This window comes from Salmo salar, chromosome 15 (genome assembly GCF_965601325.2).
Source record: "Salmo salar chromosome 15, fSalSal1, whole genome shotgun sequence".
Taxonomy (NCBI): Eukaryota; Metazoa; Chordata; class Actinopteri; order Salmoniformes; family Salmonidae; genus Salmo; species Salmo salar.
The window spans coordinates 75,370,880-75,395,771 of NC_138305.1; the positions used below are offsets into that span (position 1 = coordinate 75,370,880).

Sequence of the window (24,892 nt, forward strand, 5' to 3'; positions counted from 1 at the left end):
GTCCTATATAGCCTATTCCACCTTGCGCTGCAACACTGCCTGGCCGGGGCCTCTGCGCACATGAAGAGCTGAGTGGAAGACTCATTTTTAGAAGTACTTGAAACGAAGTGCGACTTTGTCCTCGTGTTTCTTGGCTATTTACATTGTTTTGTGCACAAGTTAGGTTGTTTTTCTGTTTGAGATTCAACTGCTAGGGAAGAGAAGACACTTAATCAGACACTTAAACTACTAATCAGACTCAACTTCACAAACATAATTGGAGTCACGCTACCACGGCAACCTCCCGCCCATAAAGGGGCAGGTAAAAATGTTTGTGATATTTTGGTTAAAAGACTTATGTCACAAAAAGTATAATTATTCAATATACCACATTAGTTAATTATTACTAGTAATAAATCTTTTTTTATTTTTACTTTACAAAACTTGCTCATCCGTTTATTTTCTGTTTTGTTGGTGGAATTTTAGCGGCAAAAAAGTATTTTGGCTGGTAAAAAAACTGAGTGGCTGGTAGATTTTTAAATCTACTTAAATCTACCTGCCACAGTGGCTGGTGAACCGAAATGTAAATGTTATGCCCTGTTGCTCAGGCTGGTTAATTAGTTGAATTAATCAATTTGATTATAGTGTCAAGGCAGGGGCGGAAATCCCGGGGGGGACGGGGGGGACACGACCCCCCCATCCTGGGAAAAATATGATTTGTCCCCCCCAATATATCACTGAAACATAACTATGTAATTTAAATAATATTCATAATATACAATGAAAGCAATTGTGCTGATTATAGACACTTAATAGCGCATTTTTAAGTTTCAAAAGATTGCGACACCCCCACCCTTTGCCTCACAATGGTTTGATCCACTGCCAGTTCCTTAGCTTGCTAGGTAACAGAGAGGTCGTATCTACTGTCTGAAAGGCACTCAATGCACGTAACTGACGTGAGGTTAATCCAGTCAATCGCGCACACACACTAGCTGAATATGCAGAGCTAGCGCGCAAATATTAACTATTAAGCTAGCTAGTACCTATTCCATTTATGTGGCGTCGTCAAAGATGGAATCTTTGCTATCGTCAATTTATTCCAAGATCAGCATGCAGATGTAAGTTAGTGCTTCAAAGTCCCTGTGATAAGGTTAGCGATAAACTGAAATACAAACTGAACAGAACTACACTCTCTTCTACCATTGTCTTAAATATATTTAATGGTCTCGTTGCAAAAGCTAAATTGTCGCAAGGGAACTTTTATTTATTTATTTTATTTCACCTTTATTTAACCCGGGTAGCAAAGATTATAGCAAACACCACTGAAACTGAATTGGTGCTCGCTAGCTTTGCAAATTCAGCTATTGTTGGAAGCCAGCCAATATGAAACAAACTATTAAAATTACAAAAGGTTGCAGCATATGTTGTGTAAATGGTGAACTCATACAGCTGTCAACTCTTGACATTTGAATCCGTTTCACATTTGCTAGCTACCTTTTAGATCGAAGCCCAAATAGAATGATTGAAGATGATAGAAGCCCATCTCCTACTGTAAATAACCTACGCACTGTGTGTGTAGCCAGCCAGGTAGAAAAATGGCAGAAAAATAAAAGACGGACATCAGAGTATTTTTCAATACACCAAAACACATAGTAAGAACCCTAGTAGCCTAATATCTCAAAGACTAGTTGATAAAATGTTCATAAGAAAGAAATGAAATTCTAATGGAAATGTTTCACAATGATGTCATTAGGCAGAGCAGGCAACAGATGGCACAAAGACAGCAGAGTTGGGGACAGATATGCAGGGACAGACTGGCAGAGACAGGGAGTCTCAGGTAAGTTTGTTGAGTCTTTGTTTGGCAACATTATGAAAGGTTCTCCATTTTTTTTACTTCTAAAATAGGAACATAATTGGAAAATGCCATGGATACTCCCACTCTCAACTTAAACTGGTGACTGAACTAAGATTTGTTAAAGGCAATGGTATTGCTGTTGTGACTAGTTGTGTAGTTTTGGGTACCGGTAGTTAGGAGTACGGCAAACACCTTATTTCTTTGGTTCCTCAATATACATTTACCATATTACAATGTAGGCTATGTGTTACAGCACTACTTTTGGTGTCCCCCTCAAGAATTGCTCTTGAGAAAATTTCATGTAATTGTCCCCTCCAAAGTTGATATCAGATTTTCGCCCCTGTGTCAAGGCCCAGTGAAAAGGAGCACACGCTTTGGTCGTGGAATACACAATACTATATTATACTCTACTCTAATATGCTATACTATACCATACACTTTTGTTCAGGGAGAGGCACCAAAGACACACTTATCTGCTGGTGTTTCTTGAGATGTAAACATAAACTGCTCTGTTGGAAACACCTCCGCTTGGGTATTGTAGTAGTTTCGCTTTGTACTTGATGTTGACTGGGCTATGCCTTGTGCCCTCCCATCTTCCCTTCCTCCCTCTATCCCTCCCCATGCAGGTGGTGAGCTTTGCCAGTCTGAAGTACGACCGCTCCTACAGCTGGATGGTGCTGTGCGTGCTGTGGTGCTCCATCGCTCAGTCCATCCTGCTGCCCATGTTCCTGTGGGCGTGCGACCGCTACCGCGCAGACGTGCGCATGGTCTGGGAGAAGTGTGTGGCCATCATGTCCAACGACGACGTGGACGAAGGTAAAACAGGCGAGGAGGGGGAGGTGGAGCAGGCCAGGCTCCATCTGTCCACCATCTACCCCCTCCAATCCCTGGCTATGGTGACTTCATAACATGAGGGGGGGTAAGAGGTAGGGGGTAGAGGTCTGGAAGTCTGGTCCTGGAGAACTGGCATAGGACCTGTGGGCATTTGATTAACCGGGGGATAAGGGTAGAGGTCTGCAACCCCCAGTCCTGGAGCCACTGCTGGCATCTCACCTTTGGGCTTGGGCACTATCTTAGCTTGCGCCTTGGTTGATTTATGAATGGATGATTTGATAGTCATCTGTGAATGGATTCAGAAGATATAAAACTGGATTTGAATTCTGAATCGGGCAATTGATTTACATTGGGTGCGCCATGTAGGTCTATGGTGATGTTCTGTCGAAAGTAGTAAAATTCACAAATTGAGCTTGATTGATTGTAGATAAACTTAAACTGAAATAAGCAGACCTAGAAGGTTCTCCGGGAGCAGGGTTGGAGAGATCTTGTTTTGAGAGTGATGTCTGTTCAGCTTACAACGCTAGATTTGATTCAGTATATATCATTTTCCTTTAATGTGGTCATATGTAGCCATCCGGGGGTCCTTATGTGATCGGTCTAATTTGATGTGGTCTAATTTATCATGTGACCTATCATTTGACCTTTTTCTCCAAGTGGAGAGGAAGTGACCAAACAAAAAGTGTCTGTAGGAAGGACTTACAGCCACATTTTGTGGTTTCATTCTTAGTGGGCTCATTTAAAAAGAGTGAATAATATGCTATGCCATCGGACTGTTACAAGATATTGCTGGAAAAGCACATACTTTCCTTGCAGAATTTGACTTTGTTTCCCTTGAATGCGGTCAAACTGTGAAATCTTCCCTGGCCTAGAACACCCTGACACAAGACGCAGAAATAAAGAGAGAGGATTTATGAAGATTACAACCAAACCAATACTGAAGGACTTTAACTAGATAAAAAGCGTAGTACATTTCAGCACGATGGTCATATTTCCAATCCTATGAGATTCTGGTATGCCTTTTTCTTAAATCTATGATATACATCAAGGCATGATTGTGCGCACACCTATCAAGTTTTTTGGACTAATGTCAGCGTATGAGTGTAAACAGATACTGCCGGATGACTCAATAGTCTTTTGGAAATGCACTAAACTGTTCCTGTCCATGTTGTCTGTAGGCCTATTAGACACCACAAGGGATCTCATTCACACTATTCCCTCCGATTATGCAAATGAGGTACTTTTGACAAACCAAAATGGCTTAGTGATCCAATGGATACATATATTTACAATTCAGGAATACACAGACACTTACCCAAGTTTTGGTCCCTAATTAACATTAAAGTTAGGTCACATGATAAACGTAATAGCCCCTATAGTTTGTTAATTGTGGACTGGGTAGATGATGAACTATTCTATATTGATATGAGATCAGAATAAGAAGAAGAAACACGAAAAAAATCCTCAATGTTAAAAATATGCGAATTGAAATGAACCCTGTGAAATAACTTGCCTTTTCTTGCAATGAAATTGTTTAAACTCAACTTGATATCTCCCCTCACCCCTCTTTCTAACTCCCACACCTTTTGATAATCTCCCTTTCTATATGTCCATCCATGTTGATTGTTTAGCATAAGGCAAAAAAGCTCAAATGTAGGACAATGTATTTTCTGTGTGATTTTAATGTTGCTAGCGTTTATTTATCTTTCAGAGGGCTTGCCTTGTATATCACAATACAGTTGTATGTATAAGGGTTGTTTCTTGTTTCCAAAGCTACTGACTTGCATGCTATGCTGCCTGTGCAAATAGCCAATCTCATCCTCCATCCTACCGGCCAACATTTGTCCTAAGATCAGCATTTTACACCGATCTCCAATTGACCTCTCATTGAATCGAATGCAATTCTTCTTTTGATCCTAAATTTGCCTGACAAGTTATACAGTATGTAAAATGATTACTTGAAAGTATTCCTTTGATTTGTAGTATTATGGTTCTCACGATAAGCCCCAGTTTTTGAAAGATTAATATCATTATTTCTGGACAGGGTCTCTGAATTTGGAAGGAGTTGTTTTGTATTTTTCTATTCGGTAAACGCCCACAGTCATGATTTTCAGTCAGTGATTATTTTCAAATGCACTGTTCAACCCTCTGAGCCATAGGGCATTTTTGCCATCTTGTTGCAGAGATAATTTATTCACAATCATTTAGTCACAATCTACACCATAATGACCCACTTAGTGTTATGTTCCCTGTTATTCGAAACACTTCAGACTAAGTTCACAACAATATCGGAAATTATTTTCACAAAAGCATAGATCTGTGATTGCCACAAAGACAAATAAAAAGCCACGAGTTAACTACTAATTTTTAACTACTAAAACAACTAATTTTGTGGCAATAATGCACTTATAATATATCGTGATAGTCTGAATTATTCTGAATAAAAACATATATAACACTTAATGGTTCATACTAGAATATTTTTTTTATTTTAAAAAATTAATTTAAAAAAAATATTTAAGGCTCAAAGTGCAAGAATGTCTCGAGGCCTCGAGGGCTACAGTGACTCCTGTTTGATTAGGAACCCCAGCGGACACCCCAAAAAAAGAGAGAAAAAAAGAGAAAGATGAATTGTCTCTATTATCTATTCGTCTTGTCTGTCTGTCTGTCTGTGTATTTTGAGTACGTTGGTCTTTAATCCTGACGCCGCGTATGCTTTTCTGCGTTTTGCAGAAAACAGCCAAGATGGAGGAATTCATGCGGACTTAATATATGACAGACCATATGACTATAGCTCCGCGGCTGATATCATGACGGTAGACCGTATTGCCAAGTACGAATTCTCAACCTTAGAAATGGGGGTCCCACAAGGGTATCCATTGCAACTACAGGAAGATAAAATGCAGTATTTGCAGGTATATTTCCATTGATTTTTATTATTTCATCAATTGATTGATTTTTCACTTCAAATACAGATAACAATGTGCATGGTGAAAGAGGCCCTTCAGCCTACTATAATATCTATCTTATTGTTTGATCTTGCTGGAATCATTTTACATTTTGCTAACTGATATTTCCTATCTAGACATGGCATTGAAAGGTCAAAAAGCACATATCTGGCTGACTAATGTTTGGCAAATATGACCATCAGTTGTTTTCACCTTCATTGTAGATAAATCTCTCAAATGTTTATAGGTGGGTCTTTCACAGACCTCCAACCTATTCATCGTAGTATCACAAGTTAAACATAGAAATACCAGAATAGTATGAGGTGGTAGGGCTGATCCTGACTTCCAATATCCTTGACTGAACCACTCTGCTAAAACAATGCAAACGCTTGCTCGTGCTAATGCTATTTAGTCCTTTTGACTCCTATTGAGTACCATTGACTCCAATTGAGTCCTATTGACTCCAGGCTCAGAGCAAGTCAGTTGTAGAGCTGTGAAATGCTCCTCTTTGACATATTATTTATGAACCCCAATGCTGCTCTCCCAACATGCAGTCTTCAAGAGCTCACAAACAACCAAACCACAACTGTGTGTGTGTGTGTGTGTGTGTGTGTGTGTGTGTGTGTGTGTGTGTGTGTGTGTGTGTGTGTGTGTGTGTGTGTGTGTGTGTGTGTGTGTGTGTGTGTGTGTGTGTGTGTGTGTGTGTGTGTGCGCGTGTGCGTGCGCCTGTGCGTGCGAGTATGCGCACAATGTGTGTGTGCGTGCAGTCGTGTGGCCCAGATAAAAATGAACTAAAAGAGCAGCATAATTACAGTATTGGAGAGAAAATAAAGGCTTTTGAAGACTGAATTTGGAGACCTAAACTAAGAATAGCCATGGCCCTTTTACCTGACACAACCCAGATTTACGGTCACCCCCGCAAGACATCTACCACTGTGTCATCTTTGTTCCATTCTTTTTGCAAAACAATCACCCAATTGGGCTCTCGACTACTCCATGTAGCAAATAGCCGCTAGCAAAATCACACGTAACACAGCACAGTGTAATGCTAACAAGAAATTAGCACACAGGAGGTGTAGCCCTTAGATTTAGACATCAAATATTCATGTTATTTTATAAATGGTTTATTTATTATAACAAGCTGCCAGTTGGCAGAAGTTTCTTATCTGGCAACTTGGACTTGAAATTAGTAGGCCCAGCCATGAAATCTATGGGCCTATGATATGATATGATATAGACTGAAATTTGATCTCCTGATTCAGTCTCTTGTTGATAGTCACGCTCATTCTATTCTCTAGTAGGATCGAGTCTATTCTATTTTTGGATAGTTATTGAAACAGAGATGTATACAGTAGCTATCATTTCACCACATTGACTCATTAAACCATTGATTCTGTTTTGTCTAAATAGTACATCTTATACACTGAGTGTACAAATCATTAGGAATTACACCCCATTTTGCCCTCAGAACCACCTCAATTCATCGGGGGATTGGCTCTACAAGGGGTCGAAAGCGTTCTTCCACAGGGATGCTGGCCCATGTTGACTCCAATGCTTCCCGCAGTTGTGTCAAGTTGTCTGGATGTCCTTTGGGTGGTGGACCATTCTTGATACACACGGGTAACTGTTGAGCATGAAAAACCCAGCAGCGTTGCAGTTCTTGATACACTCAAACCGGTGCACCTGGTACCTACAACCATACCCCGTTCAAAGGCATTTAAATATTTTGTCTTGCCCATTCACCCTCTGAATGGCACACATACACAATCCATGTCTCAATTGTCTCAAGGCATCCTCCCCTTCATCTACACTGGTTGAAATGGATTTAATAAGTGACATCAATAAGGGATCATAGGTTTTACCTGGATTTTATCTTCACAGTCTATGTCATGGAAAGAGCAGGTGTTCCTAATGTTTTGTGCACTCAGTGTGTAATTGGTTTCAGCAGTCAATACTGTATAATGGAAAATAATTATCAATAAATAATTATCAATAAAATAAATGTGTTTGTATTACAACTAAATACATGTCATGTCATTGAAACAGATATATTAACTACACATTGTTGCCTACTATTTGGGGTGCTACAATTTGTCAATACAATTCAATAAATATATATTTTTTTAAATAACATAAACACGTGGCTCCATTTAAGAATTGTTGGTGCAATTCTCAAATGGCTAATATTTACAGAATCAGACGTTTTCACTTGCCATGTTGCATCTCGTTGGGATTATATTCCCCATCCTTCCCCTGTCATTCCTCATTTTCAACTACTACTCGTGCTTTGCTTCCCCCTGTTGGTCAAACTTCTCACTCAACGCTACTGTATAGTCTGCTGTTTCATTTCTGCATTTACCAAAAGAAACCACATGGTGGCACTCTGATATTAGTTTTGTGCTGTGTATCTTCTCATTGACAAACCCATACTAAAAGCTGACGTTATGTCTCTCCTACTTAGTTCTCAGAACAATGTGGAATGTGAGTATCAATTTGGAATAGAATGGCATTTAGCCCGACAAGTTAGTTGTTATAGTAGTGCTGTATTACTGTCATAATAGTTTCAAAAAAAAGATGTGTTAATTGAGTTGTATTAATGACTCATGTTAGAGAAGACAACAGTTGATTAGAAAATAGCCTAATGTTTAACACCAAATAATTGAAAGAACTTTGCATTTGTAGTTTTAGCAGTAAGAGAAACAAAATGTATTGCTGTTGTTTTTTCATTGAGATGTATGAATGTATAGCCATTTTCACATGCATATTATCCAGGCCTAAACTTCTCCATACAAGCTGATGTTATTGGTCTGTGTGTTGTGTTGCGCCAGGTACCCCCTACAAGAAGATTCTCCCACGACGAAACCGACATGTGGACCAGCGGCCAGATCCCCTCCTACCTACACCACTGGGGCTCCACGGAGGACGTGATGGGGTTGGTCCATTACAACTCCAGCTTGCCACGCCACGAGAGGCGCAGGAGCAACCCGGTCTCCTACCACGAGGAGAGCCACCCGCACCGCAAGCGCCGGCGCTCAGAGGATAGCGGGCACATGCTCAAGCAGCTGCCGCGGGTGAGCGGTGGCGAGCGCTACGAGGAGGCGGATTTGCGCTGCTTTAGCCGCGACGAGGTCATCAACTTTATCGATGAGACCCCGCTTCCCAGTCCCATGAAGAGCCCACGCCGCACCTCCACCATTTCCCTCATCCCAGACGTCTACGAGCAGCACATCATCTTGTACCCGCATTTCCCGCTCACCGATTTTGAGCGTGAGCCCCATGCCCTGCGGCGCCTCTCGCAGCATGGCAGGAGCTGTAGTCGGGGAGGGTCACCAGATGGCTCACACAGGGCAGACAGGGCGTGCGGTGGGGAAAGCTCCAGGGCATGCCGTTCAGGTTCCCTCCGTGAGCACCGGCGGGAGGGGAAGCACCAAGGCGAACTAGTCCCCACGGGGCAAAGCCTGCGGACTGGGGAGCACTCGTCTCACAGGCCCAGCAGGACAGGAGCCCACAGAGCTGGGCCCGACTGGGGGGGACACAAGCACCTAACTACGGGAGACAGTAAAGGGAGCACAAATAGTTTTATAAGCTCACCTTCTGCATCAGCCTCGGGATATATCACATTTCACTCAGATTCCATAGGATCTGCCACCTAGATAGAGTAGAGAAAGTTTTTATTGTTAATATTATTAGTATTATTATTACAGAACCATGGCATTGGGGTGGTGGAAAGATTTCATACTGGTAAATCCTAAATAATGGTTGATTTTATTCAATCACACTAAACTCCCAAAGCTAGGACTTATACTCTGTTTTATTGGCCTTAAAGCTTTGTACACATTTCATGACCTGCCTACCTTTGCTTTAGTACCTGGTAGGCTAGACAACGTAGCAACTTTGAAAGAGGCTGTGCAATTCCTGGGAGGCAGTGAGCTCCACCACATAGTGACTCAAACACCTTGCTTTTAGTAAACCCATACTAACGTCTCCTTTTAATCCTGTGCATATTCCACTCTTTTGTTTTGTGTCATTTCTTGTATGAGGATTGGGGGGAAATTGGTATTTTGATATTTTTGTTGCACTTCAAAATCTCAGATATTGTATAAGGTGTTATGAGATGAGAGGGCAAGGCCAAAACATGCCATGTTCATTTTTGTTGTGGTTATGACGTGTCTAGTTGATGGATGATAATTTGCTAGATTTTTGATCAAAATAAACAAGGAAGAGAGGGAATGTTTTTAGGAAATATACACAACTTTATTTCTTCATGAAGGAAGCCCTCTGATGTTGTGTTGTGGCCTACCGTTAAATATCCTATACAAAGACATTATTGCAATTGCCTCACTTCAGTGTAATTTTCTACATGGTTGTGTAAGAAGAATTTCTACCATGACGTCCCTTAGACACATTGAAAAAGTTAACTCGGCGTGGAGTGGATGTGAGGTGTACGTAATGAAAGTTACAGGTACATTGGATGTATGGTTTGGTGTGCTCCTCGTTCTTTCATCGAGGATTTGACTGGGATGTTTTCTTGTTTCCTCTTATAAATACTGTCATTCGATATTTATGATTACAAATGTGTAACAGTGGTCAGCACACGCACAGATATTCATGCAGACATACATATTACGATATACATCAGCCGTTAACAGTAGCTTAACCTCACAAATGGTGCTTGACACTTGGCAGCAGAGTGTTGGTCGATCTGTATATCTCTAGATTGGCCCCAGTGGCCCTTTTAGGAAGCACCAGGATGTGCAGAAGAAAATCCTCCAGACCAGGGGTGCATCTCAATAGTCTGAATTGGTCTCCAAGCCTCCTTGTCTCCTCTCTATCGGCACAGATATCAAATGATAAGGTAAGTCTTGCAATCAGCTTACACCTTTCCCATTCTTTCAGCTCAGTGAGGATGAGGAAAGGAGACAAGGAGAGGGAGTCACTACACAATTGAGATGCACCCAATTGCTCATGTCCAAAACATCTGCCATATCCCAATTTGAAAGATGTAACTCAGACATTCACATAAATCAGTCATTGATGTCAATGTGATATTTGTGGGAGGTAAAATTATGCATGCAGATCTCAAATTAGGATTATGCCTCCTTTTGCCTGAGCTGCTTCTAAATAGTCTAAAATAGTGTCTGTTAAAAAGGATGAGGGCCACATTCAGTCCAGGATGGAGCTCTAATCTGCTACTGGCACATGCTTGAACCATAGAAATAGAATTCCATGTCAGTCATATTAAGGGTACAGTCAAACTGCAATGGTCTGAGGGTCGTACCCGTTCTAGGGATTCTATTTCTATTGCTTTAACTGTGACCAATCAGTGAATCTGGATCGAAGGACCATGAATAGAAGTACAGGTTCTCTGGGTGACCTCGACGAGAACGAGGTGCTTTTACAGAGAATCTTTGACATGCCAGAGGGTGTCCAGTAAGAAGTGAAGCCAAGCACGGCTGAAGGAACGTGAATAGTGTTCATTAAATTCACCACCACCAATGCACTCCAGTGTTTATAGAGTATGTGGTTCACTGGTGGTGTGGTTACACATTTATATTCCCTTTTGCTTTGACATCCTTGGCTGAAATTCTTACAAAACTCTAGATGGTGTTTTGGGAAACACTTGAAATCGGCGCCCATCAGGTGTATAAGACTATTGAGGCATGATGGACCAAGGCAACTGAGTCTTCCTCATGCTGGAAAGCTTTGAATTATATTGATAATTGTTATTACAAATGTTTTAAACTTTAAAATGTAATATTCCCCAAATATGTTAATTTGGCAGTTCTAAAATCTTAAGTTTGACATTTGACATGAATGTATTTAGACAAGTTTTGTGTAGGTTTGCAGATCAATTAATTACATGGAGTGATAGTACTTTCAACTCGCAGTGTGCCCCAATTAACCCTTTTATAGCCTTATTATGTTGTAAAAAATTCTAGACTTTCTATGAGGCACACACGCATTGGTATTATAATGCATCATAGTGATGTATTATAAGGATGTTATAACTACTTGGAGTTATGACAGCTTATAATATGCATTATAATGCACTGTAAGTGTATGGAGTTAAATGCTAGCCTGGGTACCAGTGTCTTTCTGCAAACATTCCACTCCTTGTACTCTGTGTCATATGCCAAACATTTGGCATATAAGCTAAACATTTGGCATATGACATAAATGCAGTTAAGAGGTCAATGGAACGCAGACCATGGGGTATAGAAACATGCTCGACTGGTGCACATTCAACAAAGTGGATATATATACAGTACCTGTCAAACGTTTGAACACACCTTTTCTTTATTTTTACTATTTTCTACATTGTCGAATAATAGTGATGACATCAACTATGAAATAACACATATGGAATCATCTAGCAACCAAATAAGTGTTAAACGAATCAAAATATATTTTATATTTGAGATTCGTCAAGTAGCCACCCTTTGCCTTTTTGACAGCTTTGCACACTCTTGGCATTCTCTCAACCAACTTAATGAGGAATGCTTTTCCAACAGTCTTGAAGGAGTTCCCACAAATGCTGATCACTTGTTGGCTGCTTTTCCTTCACTCTGCGGTCTAACTCATCTCAAAACGTCTCAGTTGGGTTGAGGTCAGGTGATTGTGGAGGCCAGGTCATTGATACAGCACTCTATCACTCTCCTTCTTGGTCAAATAGCCCTTACACAGCCTGGAGGTGTGTTGGGTCATTGTCCTGATGAAAAACAAATGATAGTCCCACTAGGCGCAAACCAGATGGGATGGCGTATCTCTGCAGAATGCTGTGGTTGCCATGCTGGTTAAGTGTGCCTTGAATTCTAAATAAATCACAGACGTGTCACCAGCAAAGCACCCCCACACAATCACACCTCCTCCTCCATGCTTCACGTGGGAACCAAACATGCAGAGATCATCCGTTCACCTACTCTGTGTCTCACAAAAACACCGGTTGGAAACCAAAATCTCAAATTTGGACTCATCAGACCAAAGGACAGATTTCCACCGGTCTAATGTCCATTGCTCGTGTTTCTTGGCCCAAGCAAGTCTCTTCTTCTTATTGGTGTCCTTTTGTAGTGGTTTCTGTGCAGAAATTTGACCATGAAGGCCTGATTTACACTGTCTCCTCTGAACAGTTGGTGTTGAGATGTGTCTGTTACTTGAACTCTGTGAAGCATTTATTTGGGCTGCAATCTGAGGTGCAGTTAACTCTAATGAACTTATCCTTTGCAGCAGAGGTAACTCTGGGTCTTCCTTTCCTGTGGCGGTCCTCATGAGAGCCAGTTTCATCATAGCGCTTGATGGTTTTTGCGACTGCATTTGAAGAAACTTTCAAAGAACTTTCAAAGAATTGACTGACCTTCTTGTCTTAAAGTAATGATGGATTGTCATTTTTCTGCTTATTTGAGCTGTTCTTGCCATAATATTAACTTGGTATGTTACCAAATAGGGCTATATTCTGTATACCACCCCTACCTTGTCACAACACAACTGATTGGCTCAAACGCAAAAATAAATTCCACAAATTAACTTTTAACAGGGCACACCTGTTCATTGAAATGCATTCCATGTGACTACCTCATGAAGCTGGTTGAGAGAATGCCAAGAGTGTGTAACACGTGTCATCAAGGCAAAGGGTGGCTACTTTGAAGAACCTCATATAAAATATATTTTGATTTGTTTATCACTTTTTGGGTTACTGCATGATTCCATATGTGTTATTTCATAGTCTTGATGTCTTCCCTATTATTCTACAATGTAGAAAATAGTAAAAATAAAGAAAAACCCTTGAATAAGTGTGTGTGTCCAAACTTTTGACTGGTTCTGTTATGTATATATTTGTACCTCTATTTTATCAGGAAGTGATACTGACACCGAGGTCTCTTTTACAGAGGAGCCATGAATTACTACATACAATACAGAAAATACACAAATCAAAATATAAATACAAAATGCAAGCAGAAATAAATAAATAAAAACACATTCATCAGTAATAAGCAATAAGGATATTTGTCAAATCCGTCATGATTGATGTATTGTAACAGGCCCACAATGTGATTACTCAAGTCCGATGTATATATATTTGGCTCTTTTCGCTGCATAACATTTAGGCCAGTTGTCCCTTTTCAGGTTTAGAAGTGACTACTAATTGCTAAATGGCATTCCTAAAAACTGGTAGTATAGCTAAGTTAGCATACAGAAATCGGTGACATTAGTCAAAGTCGTTTTGAACTGTAATGCAGTTGATTTATGATCATGACATGATGGACATGTATTGGGGTTGACATCCATACAAGCATTATACTCCGATTTTTACCCCAAACATAGTGTGAAATACACATATAAACAATAGCCTAAATGTAGACAAATGTTGCTGTTGGACAATGAGGAGATTAGGGATCTTTCCCCCACAGCATCTTTCCCCCACGTGTTTCCATGGCATTCCCATTGTTTTGGTCGAGTTCAAATGACCTCAGAAACTGGTACCCAGGCTAGATAAATGCACTTATAAGGTATAATGTGTGTGCGCCTCATAGAAAGTGTGCTATTATCATAATACTTTGCTAACAAATGTTTTGCATACACTTTAAGCTAATTTGTTTCTATAGCATAAGTCATGCTCCAAAGTCCAGGTTATAAATTTAGGTTAGCCTGTTAATTGTGCACCTCTCACCCCTTGTTCAATATTCAAATGAATATCATAATGTGAACACCTTTCTTTGAAAGTATTACCGTTTTTATATTCCCTTTTCGAAATATGCCACGTCATTGACTTTTTCTGCATTTTGTTTTTCTCTGTGTTTACAGTAGCCTACCTATTTATCAGAATCTAATTTTGTAACATATCCTTCTCTGTTAAAGCTTTTATGACTGTCAATCCTATGAACAATATTTGGTGTTTTTGTTGCTCAGATGATGGTTTTGTTAAAAGGATAAAGATCTATTTCGAATCAAAGTTGCAGTGGAAAAAAAAACACTTTATTAGTTTGAAATCGTTGAAAGTGTGTTTTGCGTTTGTATTTTGAATTGTTTTTTTGTTTTTGTTTTTTCGGTGAGGTGCACATCAACCATATTAGAGTTTGATTCACAACTCGGTTTTATTGAATTGATGTTCACACTTCTTTGAGATAATTCGAGATATTATTCTGTAAGGACCAGAAAAAAATAAAGCAGATGTTTCGACATATATTGTTTTTGACATATTTCTTATGCACTCACATTTCTTAATGGGCTCGCGGTCCAGATGTGGCCGGCAGGCGCCATTTGAGTATCACTGATGTAGTCTATTCAATAGAGAGTTCTAGCACTCCAACTTCATGTGATTTGTTTCAGGACTAGCTCTATATGAGGCTGACTAACATCCTCAAGTTGCCCCTGAACACTGCCATTTCACGCATGCAGTCATGTCTGGTGCATAATTCACGTATCGTAAGCCTAACCCCTTAAAAACTCAAGTAGCCTAAATTTACACTATCATAATTTTTTTAGCAGGTGTTTTAAAACGCTTGACTGCAGATTCAGTGACGTCTAGCCCCTCCTAGCCCCTCACCATCGTTTCCGTGGAGAATGCCCACACCTTGTTCACAAGTTACCCGCAGCCAGTGAGCCTCGACACGGGTCTTTATCCAGCTCTAAGGGAAATTCCACGGTATTGTGGAGGTCTCATGGTTAATACACCCAATTTCAACGATTATACATACGCCTAATTATGATACATTTTCGTTGGTGGAATGGGGGTAGTCGAGTATTTAACCCATGTTAGTCCTATCACTTAACGCTAGAATAATTTTATAAATTAATGATATATAAGCCTACCCATTGATTCTTGAAGAATGTAACCTATAAATGAGTTTAGTTCAACTGTCGTACCCCACCACAACCCAATAATAAACTTGTTTTACTCCAATGTTTGTAAACAACTTAAACGTAAACGGACACTGTATAGCCTCAAATCATGGTTCAAATGTGACATTGTATATCATGGATGGTCAGTCCTTGCAGCCATAGCTCTGACTATGAATTTAAGAGTGGTTACATTTCTTCACCCCATTCCTTAGCTTTTTAGCGAAACAGGGGCGGGGACTATGCTTTGTTATTGTTTCAATAAAGGATTCTATCATTAAAATAGATAGGATTTTATCCAGTTTCTCTCAAATTAGATGATTTGAGGCTATTTTGCACTCTACGTTTTAGTGTAGTCTTATAAAAAAAATTGGCCAAGAGAATATCGAATATGCCTCACCTTGGTCTTAGACTAAATGTTCCACCTGAAAAAACATCTCTCTAGTCCACCACAGGGTGTTGAAAGGCTCGGTGGACACGGGGCATGGCTCTTTGCATCGCTGTATATAGGCCAGGCCTACACGTCTGCCTCTTATGGGCGCTTGACTGGGCACAGTCTAATGCAAATACGTTTTATTTTCCTTTCTCTGTGTTTCAGCTCTGATGCACCACTATTATGGTGCAAACCAAACTAGCTTATTTAAACAACGCTGAGACGAGTTCATAGAAATTCTTAAAAGTTTCAGTGCATTCAGGGTGCACATCACGTGGCTTGGCTTTTCTTCAGTAAAACAAACTCAAGGGCTTTGGTAGGTTCTTTAGCCTATACATCTCCATGTATTCGCTTCACTAAAAGCGCAACAGCGGGACTGTTGGGCCCATATGGTTGCAGTGGGTCTGCCTATATTGAAAACGGCTTGCTCTAAATAGGCTACCCTGATCACAATCGTCTAAAACCCAACTCTAAGTTTATATATAAACGAACATTTAGTACAAAATGTAGGCTATAATTATGACGACCAAAAACGTGAATCCATGGTGTAGGCCTGCTAAGAAAAGGCATAGAGATATAGGCTATTAATGTGACCCACACAGTCTACAAATATCGTGTGGGTCAGATTTTGCACACGAGCAACTTGAACCAGGCATAGCCTTTTTTGTCTTCTTTTTCTCTCACATTGCTAAAAGGCGCCCTTTTCTTCGGGAACCCATGCCTAGTCAACGTCCCCAGCATGCAGCAGGCCGTCAGTACCATCTGAAAGAGCGATGGGCGTTTCAGTGATTCTCCTCGCTGCAAGGTGCCATCCTCTCCAACCTTAGTCGACATGAAAAGAGAGCCATTTTATGATACTGATGCCAGACCTCCAGCCCACTATAGCAGCGGAAACGCTGTTTTCCATCCAGAAGAAACCAACTTATTTTAGGGGTCAGTTTGGGCCGGGTATATCGATACATCTTTATGCGTAGCCTGTTATCTTTATGATATATAGGCCTACCCAAACTGACTAAATGAAAGTGAAATTAAACGACTATTCTTATATGTATGAGCTTCCAAAACCAACGTCTGGTCCACAATGAATCCCAAACCTCCACAGTGAATGTGGATTCACAAGCGTTTAAGATAACATAGGGCCTATGAGACGAGAAAGCAGATAACGTGCATATAAATAATTAGGAGCAGAAAATTGCTGTGCTGTTCAACAAGAATCTAATTTGCGCGCTGCTGTTTCGGTAGTTATGCGTAAAACTGGAGAACAATGAGATGAATGGCGCGTCATGGGATGCGCCCTAGGCGGTTGACAACCCCCCAGATTTGTTTCCTCGCTGGTTACTTAGGCCAATGTCTTAACATTGCCAATGTAGGAAAGGGACTAATATAGGCTATAGCTTCATTGACAATGTTAATACATAGCAGCTTGAGCTTTATCATGGATGTGTCACTACAGGGAACATGGGGGTACCCCTGGGAACCAAATGCCAAGGTTACCGTCACCCGATGCCAATCGTTTCAGCAACAGGTGACAGCCATGTTTGTATCTTTACCTGCAGTCGAAATAAAGAAGAAGAAAAAACAACAATAGAATATAAAAGGGTCAATTTATAGATATTAAAATAAATGTAATCCCCTGGCCAGTCCCAATGTTGCTTTTTCGAACGAAGAAGCTGGTGAGGTCCGCCACCATTTGAATGCATGTTCTAAACCTGCATCAAGCACCTGGTGGCACAGCTCCCTGTGCAACTTCATACACGAATTTATTGATATGCTTTTGGACTTTGGTACAGGATGACACACCCCTGTTTAATAATAGGCTAAATTAATTTAAATAAATGTGCGACCTATAACTTCCCCCCACCAGCCACTTATATCTGAGCTTACTAACTAGGCCTACTGCAGATTCGAAACAATTTTCATTACAGATGTAAGATGTTAATGTGAGACAGTTTTGTTTGCTACAGCAGGAAAATAATCCTGCAGAAAATGTGGAAAATCAAGTCTGAAATGTCAAAGTGGAAATTACTAACTTCAGAAGCCTTTTTAAATCTCAAATACACTACAAGTTTAAAATGTCCTGCATTGCAGCAACGTTCTCTTGCAACAGGATGATCAAATTAGGATTCTACATCTGTATAAAACACTATTTTAACCATGTCAGTGACAAGGATGAATAAATCACTCCATGTGAGCAACCATCGAGAGGTTAGAAGAATGACTCCAAGTTCAAAAAGGGGGAGCGGTTTTTGGAATTTTGCAATGCATTTGTATTAACATTTGCATTGGTGTTATCTATTCTAGTCTATTCAGCAGCCCATTCACTTTCCCAGTCCACTACCAAATAAGACAACAAAAGGCTTATTTAGTTCTTTCAGTTTTTTTATTTTATTGAAGAAAAAAAAAAAAATCTGTACAATAGTAAAAACAGTATTTAAAAATACAAATCTACACCGTGCAAATACTACACAAAATCTCTATTCAACATGTTACCAAGGACGCCAAACATTGTGCATGGTAACTGCATGGCTGTATTGACCATTTGAGAGACACTTGTTTCTGTAGCTTGAGCTAAGACTGTTATTTAGTTGAATCTTATTTGTGGATACGATGACTTGACTGGTCCCTGCGGAGAGTTTAGTAGGTTTGGATTCGGACACGCGCACTGTGGCGCTGTAAGGTTTGAGCGCCCTGATGCACCGGGCGAGGGGCACAGTGGTCGGTGCCTTGCTCCCTTCGTGCCCTACTGTCGAAGGAAGACGTCTTTGCATCGGGCAGCACACAACAGTTTCGGGCAGCAAATGTTTTGCTACCGTGTCGCTGTCCGCGGTGCTGGAGTTCTGAGCCTGTCCTCCGGCGCAGTGCAGGCTGCTTGAAAGGTGCGTCAGCATGGTCAGACGACTGCTGCTCCCACTCGAGTTGTCTGTCAAGTACTGGTTCACGCCTGCTAGGCAGCTCCTGAAGCCAGCTTGGTATTCAGCATACTCGGAGTTCATGGAAAATCCTGTAAAAAATGAGAGGAACATTTTGAGTAAATATGGCACCATGCGTAAAACCCAGCCTATCGAGAATTTCACTTGACAGTAGATCGAATAATTGCTGGTAGAAGCTAATAGTGATAGGCCAGCCTATCTAGGCAAGGCCTAGAACGAGATAACAAATAGTTCTGATGGATAACGCACCACTCTGGATCTTCTGAAGATTTCTCAGATGTTTTACAGTTAGTTCCAAGATGTCCGCTTTCTCGAGTTTGCGTTTTCGAATCTGAAAAGGAGCAAACATTTAGCCACTAAGCACGATTGGTTTGTATCAATTGACCTAATAGATTCGAAGTATTACTTACATTGCTGGTGTAATAATTCTCCAGCAGAGATTTTAACTGATCCAAACATTTATTTATGCGCGCTCGTCTTTTCTTCTCCATCAATGGTTTGGATACCTTACAAAAAAAAAGAGAAATAAAGCATTAACAAACAATACATCAGTTACTTTACAATCTTCGTTGTTGACATTCATTTGTTTGAAAGCTATTATTATTTGCCAATTAAGCATGCATGTAGGTAACATAGGTTACACACCTTTTTCCCATTTATGATTTTGTTCTTGATTACACAATCGGATGTCGACACCATTCTGAAGGTAGTTTCTGGTTTGCTAACAGATGTTGTTGACCTACTGCCTGAACTCTTCCTGGCGCACGAGTGAAGGAATTCTGCCTCCGGAGCCGATTTATAGCGTCCCCCACTTAACATCTCAATGCAACAAATGCCCCGTGGGTCGCGCGCGCCGAGATGAGCGCTGCTTTGACAGCCCCCAACAACCAATCAGCCAAGAGCTCTCAACGAATAATCTATTGAACGCGTATCATCTTGGACCTCTAACAGCGTAAATATACTCGAATATTGCTGTCTAAATCTTAATATATTATTATAACGTTATGCTATTAAATGGAAAGAAGCACAGTCATTACGAAAATTACACTGTCTCCAAAAAACAACTAGCCTATATTATCTATAGGCTTTAACTATATCAACACGTTTAATGAATTAATAAATAAAGGTATATTATAGCCTTCCATATATGGAACATAGATTTTTTTTTTTTGTTTTTTTTACATTTTAGGGCAAGTAGGCTTATAACTCACTCAATGCTGCCTTATTATTTTAGCTATTTTCATAGCCTTCAATTAGTGTTTGGTAAGCTAATGTCAATGTTCTGTCAACTAAATTATAAAAAACGACTACATGTTCATTGAAATTTGATGCAATTTCCATAGGCTAAATGTAAACCTATACCGACACGCCTATAGACATATCAGTAGGCTTCAACATTCAACGTGTGAGGTGAGATTTTACAGAAAAGCGTAGAAAATCACCTCATAATGTGTTGATGTTAATTGTGTTTTGCTCGGTTTGGGGACTCGTACCAGGTCTTGCTATTGATTCTTTTATATCGGAGTTTCACGCCAATGAGGTTAAAGGCAGCACCGTGGAAATTCTCTCCATGTCTCCACAACATTTCGATTTTCTGGTGATACAAGAATCTGAGACACCTGTTGCAAAAACCTATGGTCACACACTAAATCGTCTTGCGACCATAAAGCATATCTAGGCCTATCTCAACGATATCCACCCTTACATTATAAAGAAGTGAATATGTGAATATGTGTTCCCCATGTTTTTGTTTTCTTCAGAAATAATGCATTGCCACTTTTGTCTTCGCAGGCACCGAGGAGAATCGGTGGGCCGCCCCCTGTCTTGAGGCCCTTGCCTCCGGATTCTTCACACAGCGCCCTCAAAAGGCACAACCCTTGGGAAAGTCATGCCAGCTGAACCGCCTGAACTAGCCCACCTGCACTGCTTTGCGCATCACAGACATTGACAATATACGGAGACCTTCTGGAGAATCGGGGACTTTTCCTTGAAGTACAGCCAACCCTGAAGAAATATACATTATAGCCACAACATTAGACAATTTCTATCTTCAGCTTTTTTCTTCTTCTAAAAATCTAAAGGTTTTAAATTCTTGTGACGTTAAATAAAGTGGCAGCGGAAGTATCGTGCAAGTAGGCCATATATTATGCAACCTATAATTGTGGTGTAAATTATTGATAACAGCCGAAGTGAAAAATGTAATGTGAAACGGGACCATGCCATTTGCTGGACACGCGACATGCTCAATGGAGATTCTATAGACTACTTTCAAAGTTGCTTAAGTCCTCTCAAGTTTGATTCCAGACACAATGGATGTGTTCAGATGACAATAAGCGCGCGGGAACAAACGGCGGGGAACGGGAGAGGGTTTCGGCATTAACATCTCAGTGTATTCAGTTCAGGGACAAGGCGCCCCTGAAAAGAAGGCAGTATATATGCCTACTGAGAGGCCATGGATCTTTTCTTCTGTCCGTTTTGTGTCCACAAAAAGTGGGCCGTATCAAAGATTCCTCTCACTTTCAACCACAAAACCACATTGTCCCGTAAGTCTTTGAAAGGGAGTTGTTAAAGAGAGTTGCGAAAGGCAGTGGTTTAAAGATAGGCCTTGCTAGGCCTGTGTCGGAATATTTCCTAGGCAGTTTTTTCAGGAAAAGTATGTTTTATTAGAACAGTAGCCTAATAGCGTAATAAGGCCTACGCATAGGCCTATATACTTTCCACGGGTGGTATAATTTTCATAAACTTACTCAAAAAAAGTTTTTAAGTAATCTTAATTGTAGTGTTAAAAATACATGCAATGTAGCCCGCAGTTGGCCTGTATAATAGCCTGCATAATGGGTAGGCTACACATGGACAATGCACAAATATTAATGAGCCTCGCAGACTAATTTGTATGTTTAATTACTCCAATCGGACATGCAATAAGCCGACAATAACGGCTGGAAAACAATAACCTATAAGCCTATGTTGTATTAATCATTGAACTCAAATTATTAATCCTCGATATTTTCTGTTTTGAGTCAAGGTGATTACATATCATGGTCAAAATAAAAAATATAGCCTATATTTATAAAGCTATGCCTATGTCTACAAATTGTACCTTAAAGGCCATATACAGTGCATTCAGAAAGTATTCAGACCCCTTGACTTTTTCCTAATTTTGTTACGCCACAGCCTTATTCCAAAATTGATTAAATGATTGTTTCCCTCAATCTACACACAATACCCCATAATGACAAAGTGAAAACAGTTTTTTAGAAATTGTAACAAATGTTAAAAAAAAATTACAACAGAAATAGCTTATTTACATAAGTATTGAGACCCTTTGCTATGAGACTCGAAATTGAGCACAGGTGCATCCTGTTTACATTAATCATCCTTGAGATGTTTTTCAACTTGATTGGAGTCCACCTGTGGTAAATTCAATTGATTGGACATGATTTGGAAAGGCACACACATGTCTATATAAGGTCCCACAGTTGACAGTACATGTCAGAGCAAAAACCAAGCCATGAGGTCGAAGGAATTGTCCGTAGAGCTCCGAAACAGGATTGCATCGAGGCACAGATCTGGGAAGGATGTCAAAACATTTCTGCAGCATTGAAGGTCTCCAAGAACACAGTGGACTCCATCATTCTCAAATGGAAGAAGTTTGGAACCACCAAGACTCTTCCTAGAGCTGGCCACCCGGCCAAACTGAGCAATCGTGGAGAAGGGCCTTGGTAAGCGAGGTGACCAAGAACCCGATGGTCACTCTGACAGAGCTCCAGAGTTTCTCTGTGGAGATGGGAGAACCTTCCAGAAGGACAACCACTAATCAGGCTTTTATGGTACAGTGGCCAAACAGAAGACACTCCTCAGTAAAAGGCTCATGACAGCCCACTTGGAGTTTGCCAAAAGGCACCAAAATGACTCTAAGGCCATGGAAAACAAAGATTCCCTTGTCTGATAAACCCAAGATTGAACTCTTTGGCGTGAATGCCAAGCGTCACATCTGGAGGAAACCTGGCTCCATCCCCACGGTGAAGCATGGTGGTGGCAGCATCATGTTGTGGGGATGTTGTTCAGTGGAAGGGACTGGGAGACTAGTCAGGATCAAGGGAAAGATGAACAGAGAAAAGTACAGAGAGATCCTGCTCCACAGCACTCAGGACCTCAGACTGGAGCAAAGGTTCACCTTCCAACAGTACAACGACCCTAAGCACACAGCCAAGACAACGCAGGAGTGGCTTCTGGACAAGTCTCTGAATGTCCTTGAGTGGCCCAGCCAGAGTCCGGATTTGAACCCGATAGAACATCTTTGGAGAGACCTGAAAATAGCTGTGCAGCAATAGATCTTGAGAGGATCTGCAGAGAACAATGGGAGAAACTCCCCAAATACAGGTGTGCCAAACTTGTAGCATCATACCCAAGAAGACAAGAGGCTGTAATCGCTGCTAAAGGTGCATCTACAAAGTACTGAATAAAGGGTCTGAATACTTAAGTAAATGCGGTATTTCAGTTTTTCTATTTTTTATACATTTGCAAAAATGTCTAAAAACCTGTTGTTGCTTTGTCATAATAGGGTACTGTGTGTAGATTGATGAGAAGAAAACAACTATTTAATCTATTTCAGAATGAGGCTGTAACATAACAAAATGTGGAAAAAGTCAAGGGGTCTGAATACTTTCCGAATGTACTGTATGCTGTTCAAATTGCGTAAAATGTACCGAAAAATTGGTGCCGCAATTTCGATGCTATGTTTTCAAGTGATAATGCAACGTTTAATCAGTATGAAATCTGACCGCTCTGCTTTGGTGTATGAAGGCTGGTTCTCCTCCTTTGTTCTGGTCTCTGCATTATGTCGTCGCTTTCACGCTCTAAGTTAACATGCACCGTGTAAAACCTGATTTCAGCATGGCAAGTTGGCAACATGGCAAACTTTGTTCTTTTTTGTTGTTGTTGCAAGCGCACACTGGAATGATTTCACGTTAATTACGCGGTGTGTTATATCAGTTATCACTGGTTATAGGCGAGTTCAGAATATGGAGGCTACTCACAATATTGAATACAAATATTTATAGAATTAATATAATGTTAAACGAATTGAATGAGTTACAATTCACAAAAGTTCGAGATTTTTCCCCCCTGCATGGGCTTTAAAAATGTCTTTAACTGGGTTATACCGTCACTCCCTTTCTTGCAGCTCTCAAAATAATTGGTTACCTCTCCATGATAATAGCTCAACAAACGACTTGTGTCCAAAATGGCCATGATAATGACGTACCATTAAATAACAAGTTAAGTGTATGTTTATAAAAGGACCTCAGACTTTTTCCCTCCACTTTCACTTTTCTCCCTCGAGTAACTCATTAACCACGACAGTCTATTGTCATGTATGCCTGCCAGGGGGACCTGACAAAGAGTGCTGTAATAATTGGAGTATTCGAGAACTTGTTAACAACAATTAGTGAAGCAATTATACAATTACCTGCAATAAACTGTTTTTCTCCAGAGGAAAACTCGCCCCATTAGCAAGAGAATGGCTATACATTACACAGCAAAGTTCAGGTAAATTGAAAAGAGGACTTTTGGCAAAGTAGACATGTATAGTGTGAATTGCCACATGCATATTCCAGAATTGTATTAGGCTCAGCCATTGGATCGTATACATGTTAGCTTTTAAAATGCTTCACAATGCATCTAATAACCTCCACTCTTAAAAGAAAAGTTAGATATAGACCCAAAAAGGGTCATATCGCTTGCTTCATATTGGCACCCCTAAAAGTTCAATATAGAACCCTAATGAACCCCCTTTAAAAAAACATATGGGTTCTATTTAGAATATTTAGGGCTGCCATATATGAAGCAAGCTATATAACCATTTTAGAACCATTTTTTTCCTGAGTGTCGCCTACAATAAATTGTCCAAATATAGGCGTAATATTTGGAACTGAAAGTTGCCAAAATGAAGTTGCCAAACATAAAGCTTTTGGGCAAGAAAAAAAACGATAGACTTATTTAAAGATGTGAAGGCAATTTCACACATAGAAACTGCAACGGGTCTCTGAGAGCGAAGCAAATCGAGGAACCGCCTCTT

At 40.4% G+C, this 24,892-nt stretch overlaps 1 protein-coding gene across 2 annotated transcripts in view; it reads left to right on the plus strand.

Moving 5' to 3' along the window:
- The window catches only part of gpr153 (G protein-coupled receptor 153), a 57,739-nt gene extending 42,945 nt beyond the window's left edge, over positions 1 to 14,794 (plus strand). The window contains exons 4-7 of one of the 2 annotated variants that reach the window (XM_014146172.3): positions 2,461 to 2,650; positions 4,380 to 4,409; positions 8,078 to 8,097; positions 8,445 to 14,794. In XM_014146172.3, the coding sequence (XP_014001647.1) occupies positions 2,461 to 2,650; positions 4,380 to 4,409; positions 8,078 to 8,097; positions 8,445 to 9,269 (1,065 nt within the window). In that variant the 3' untranslated portion in view covers positions 9,270 to 14,794. Of the gene's footprint in view, positions 1 to 2,460; positions 2,651 to 4,379; positions 4,410 to 5,401; positions 5,584 to 8,077; positions 8,098 to 8,444 lie in introns of both variants that reach the window. The other variant, XM_014146171.3, reaches the window with a different exon arrangement.
- Positions 14,795 to 24,892: the final 10,098 nt, after the last annotated feature.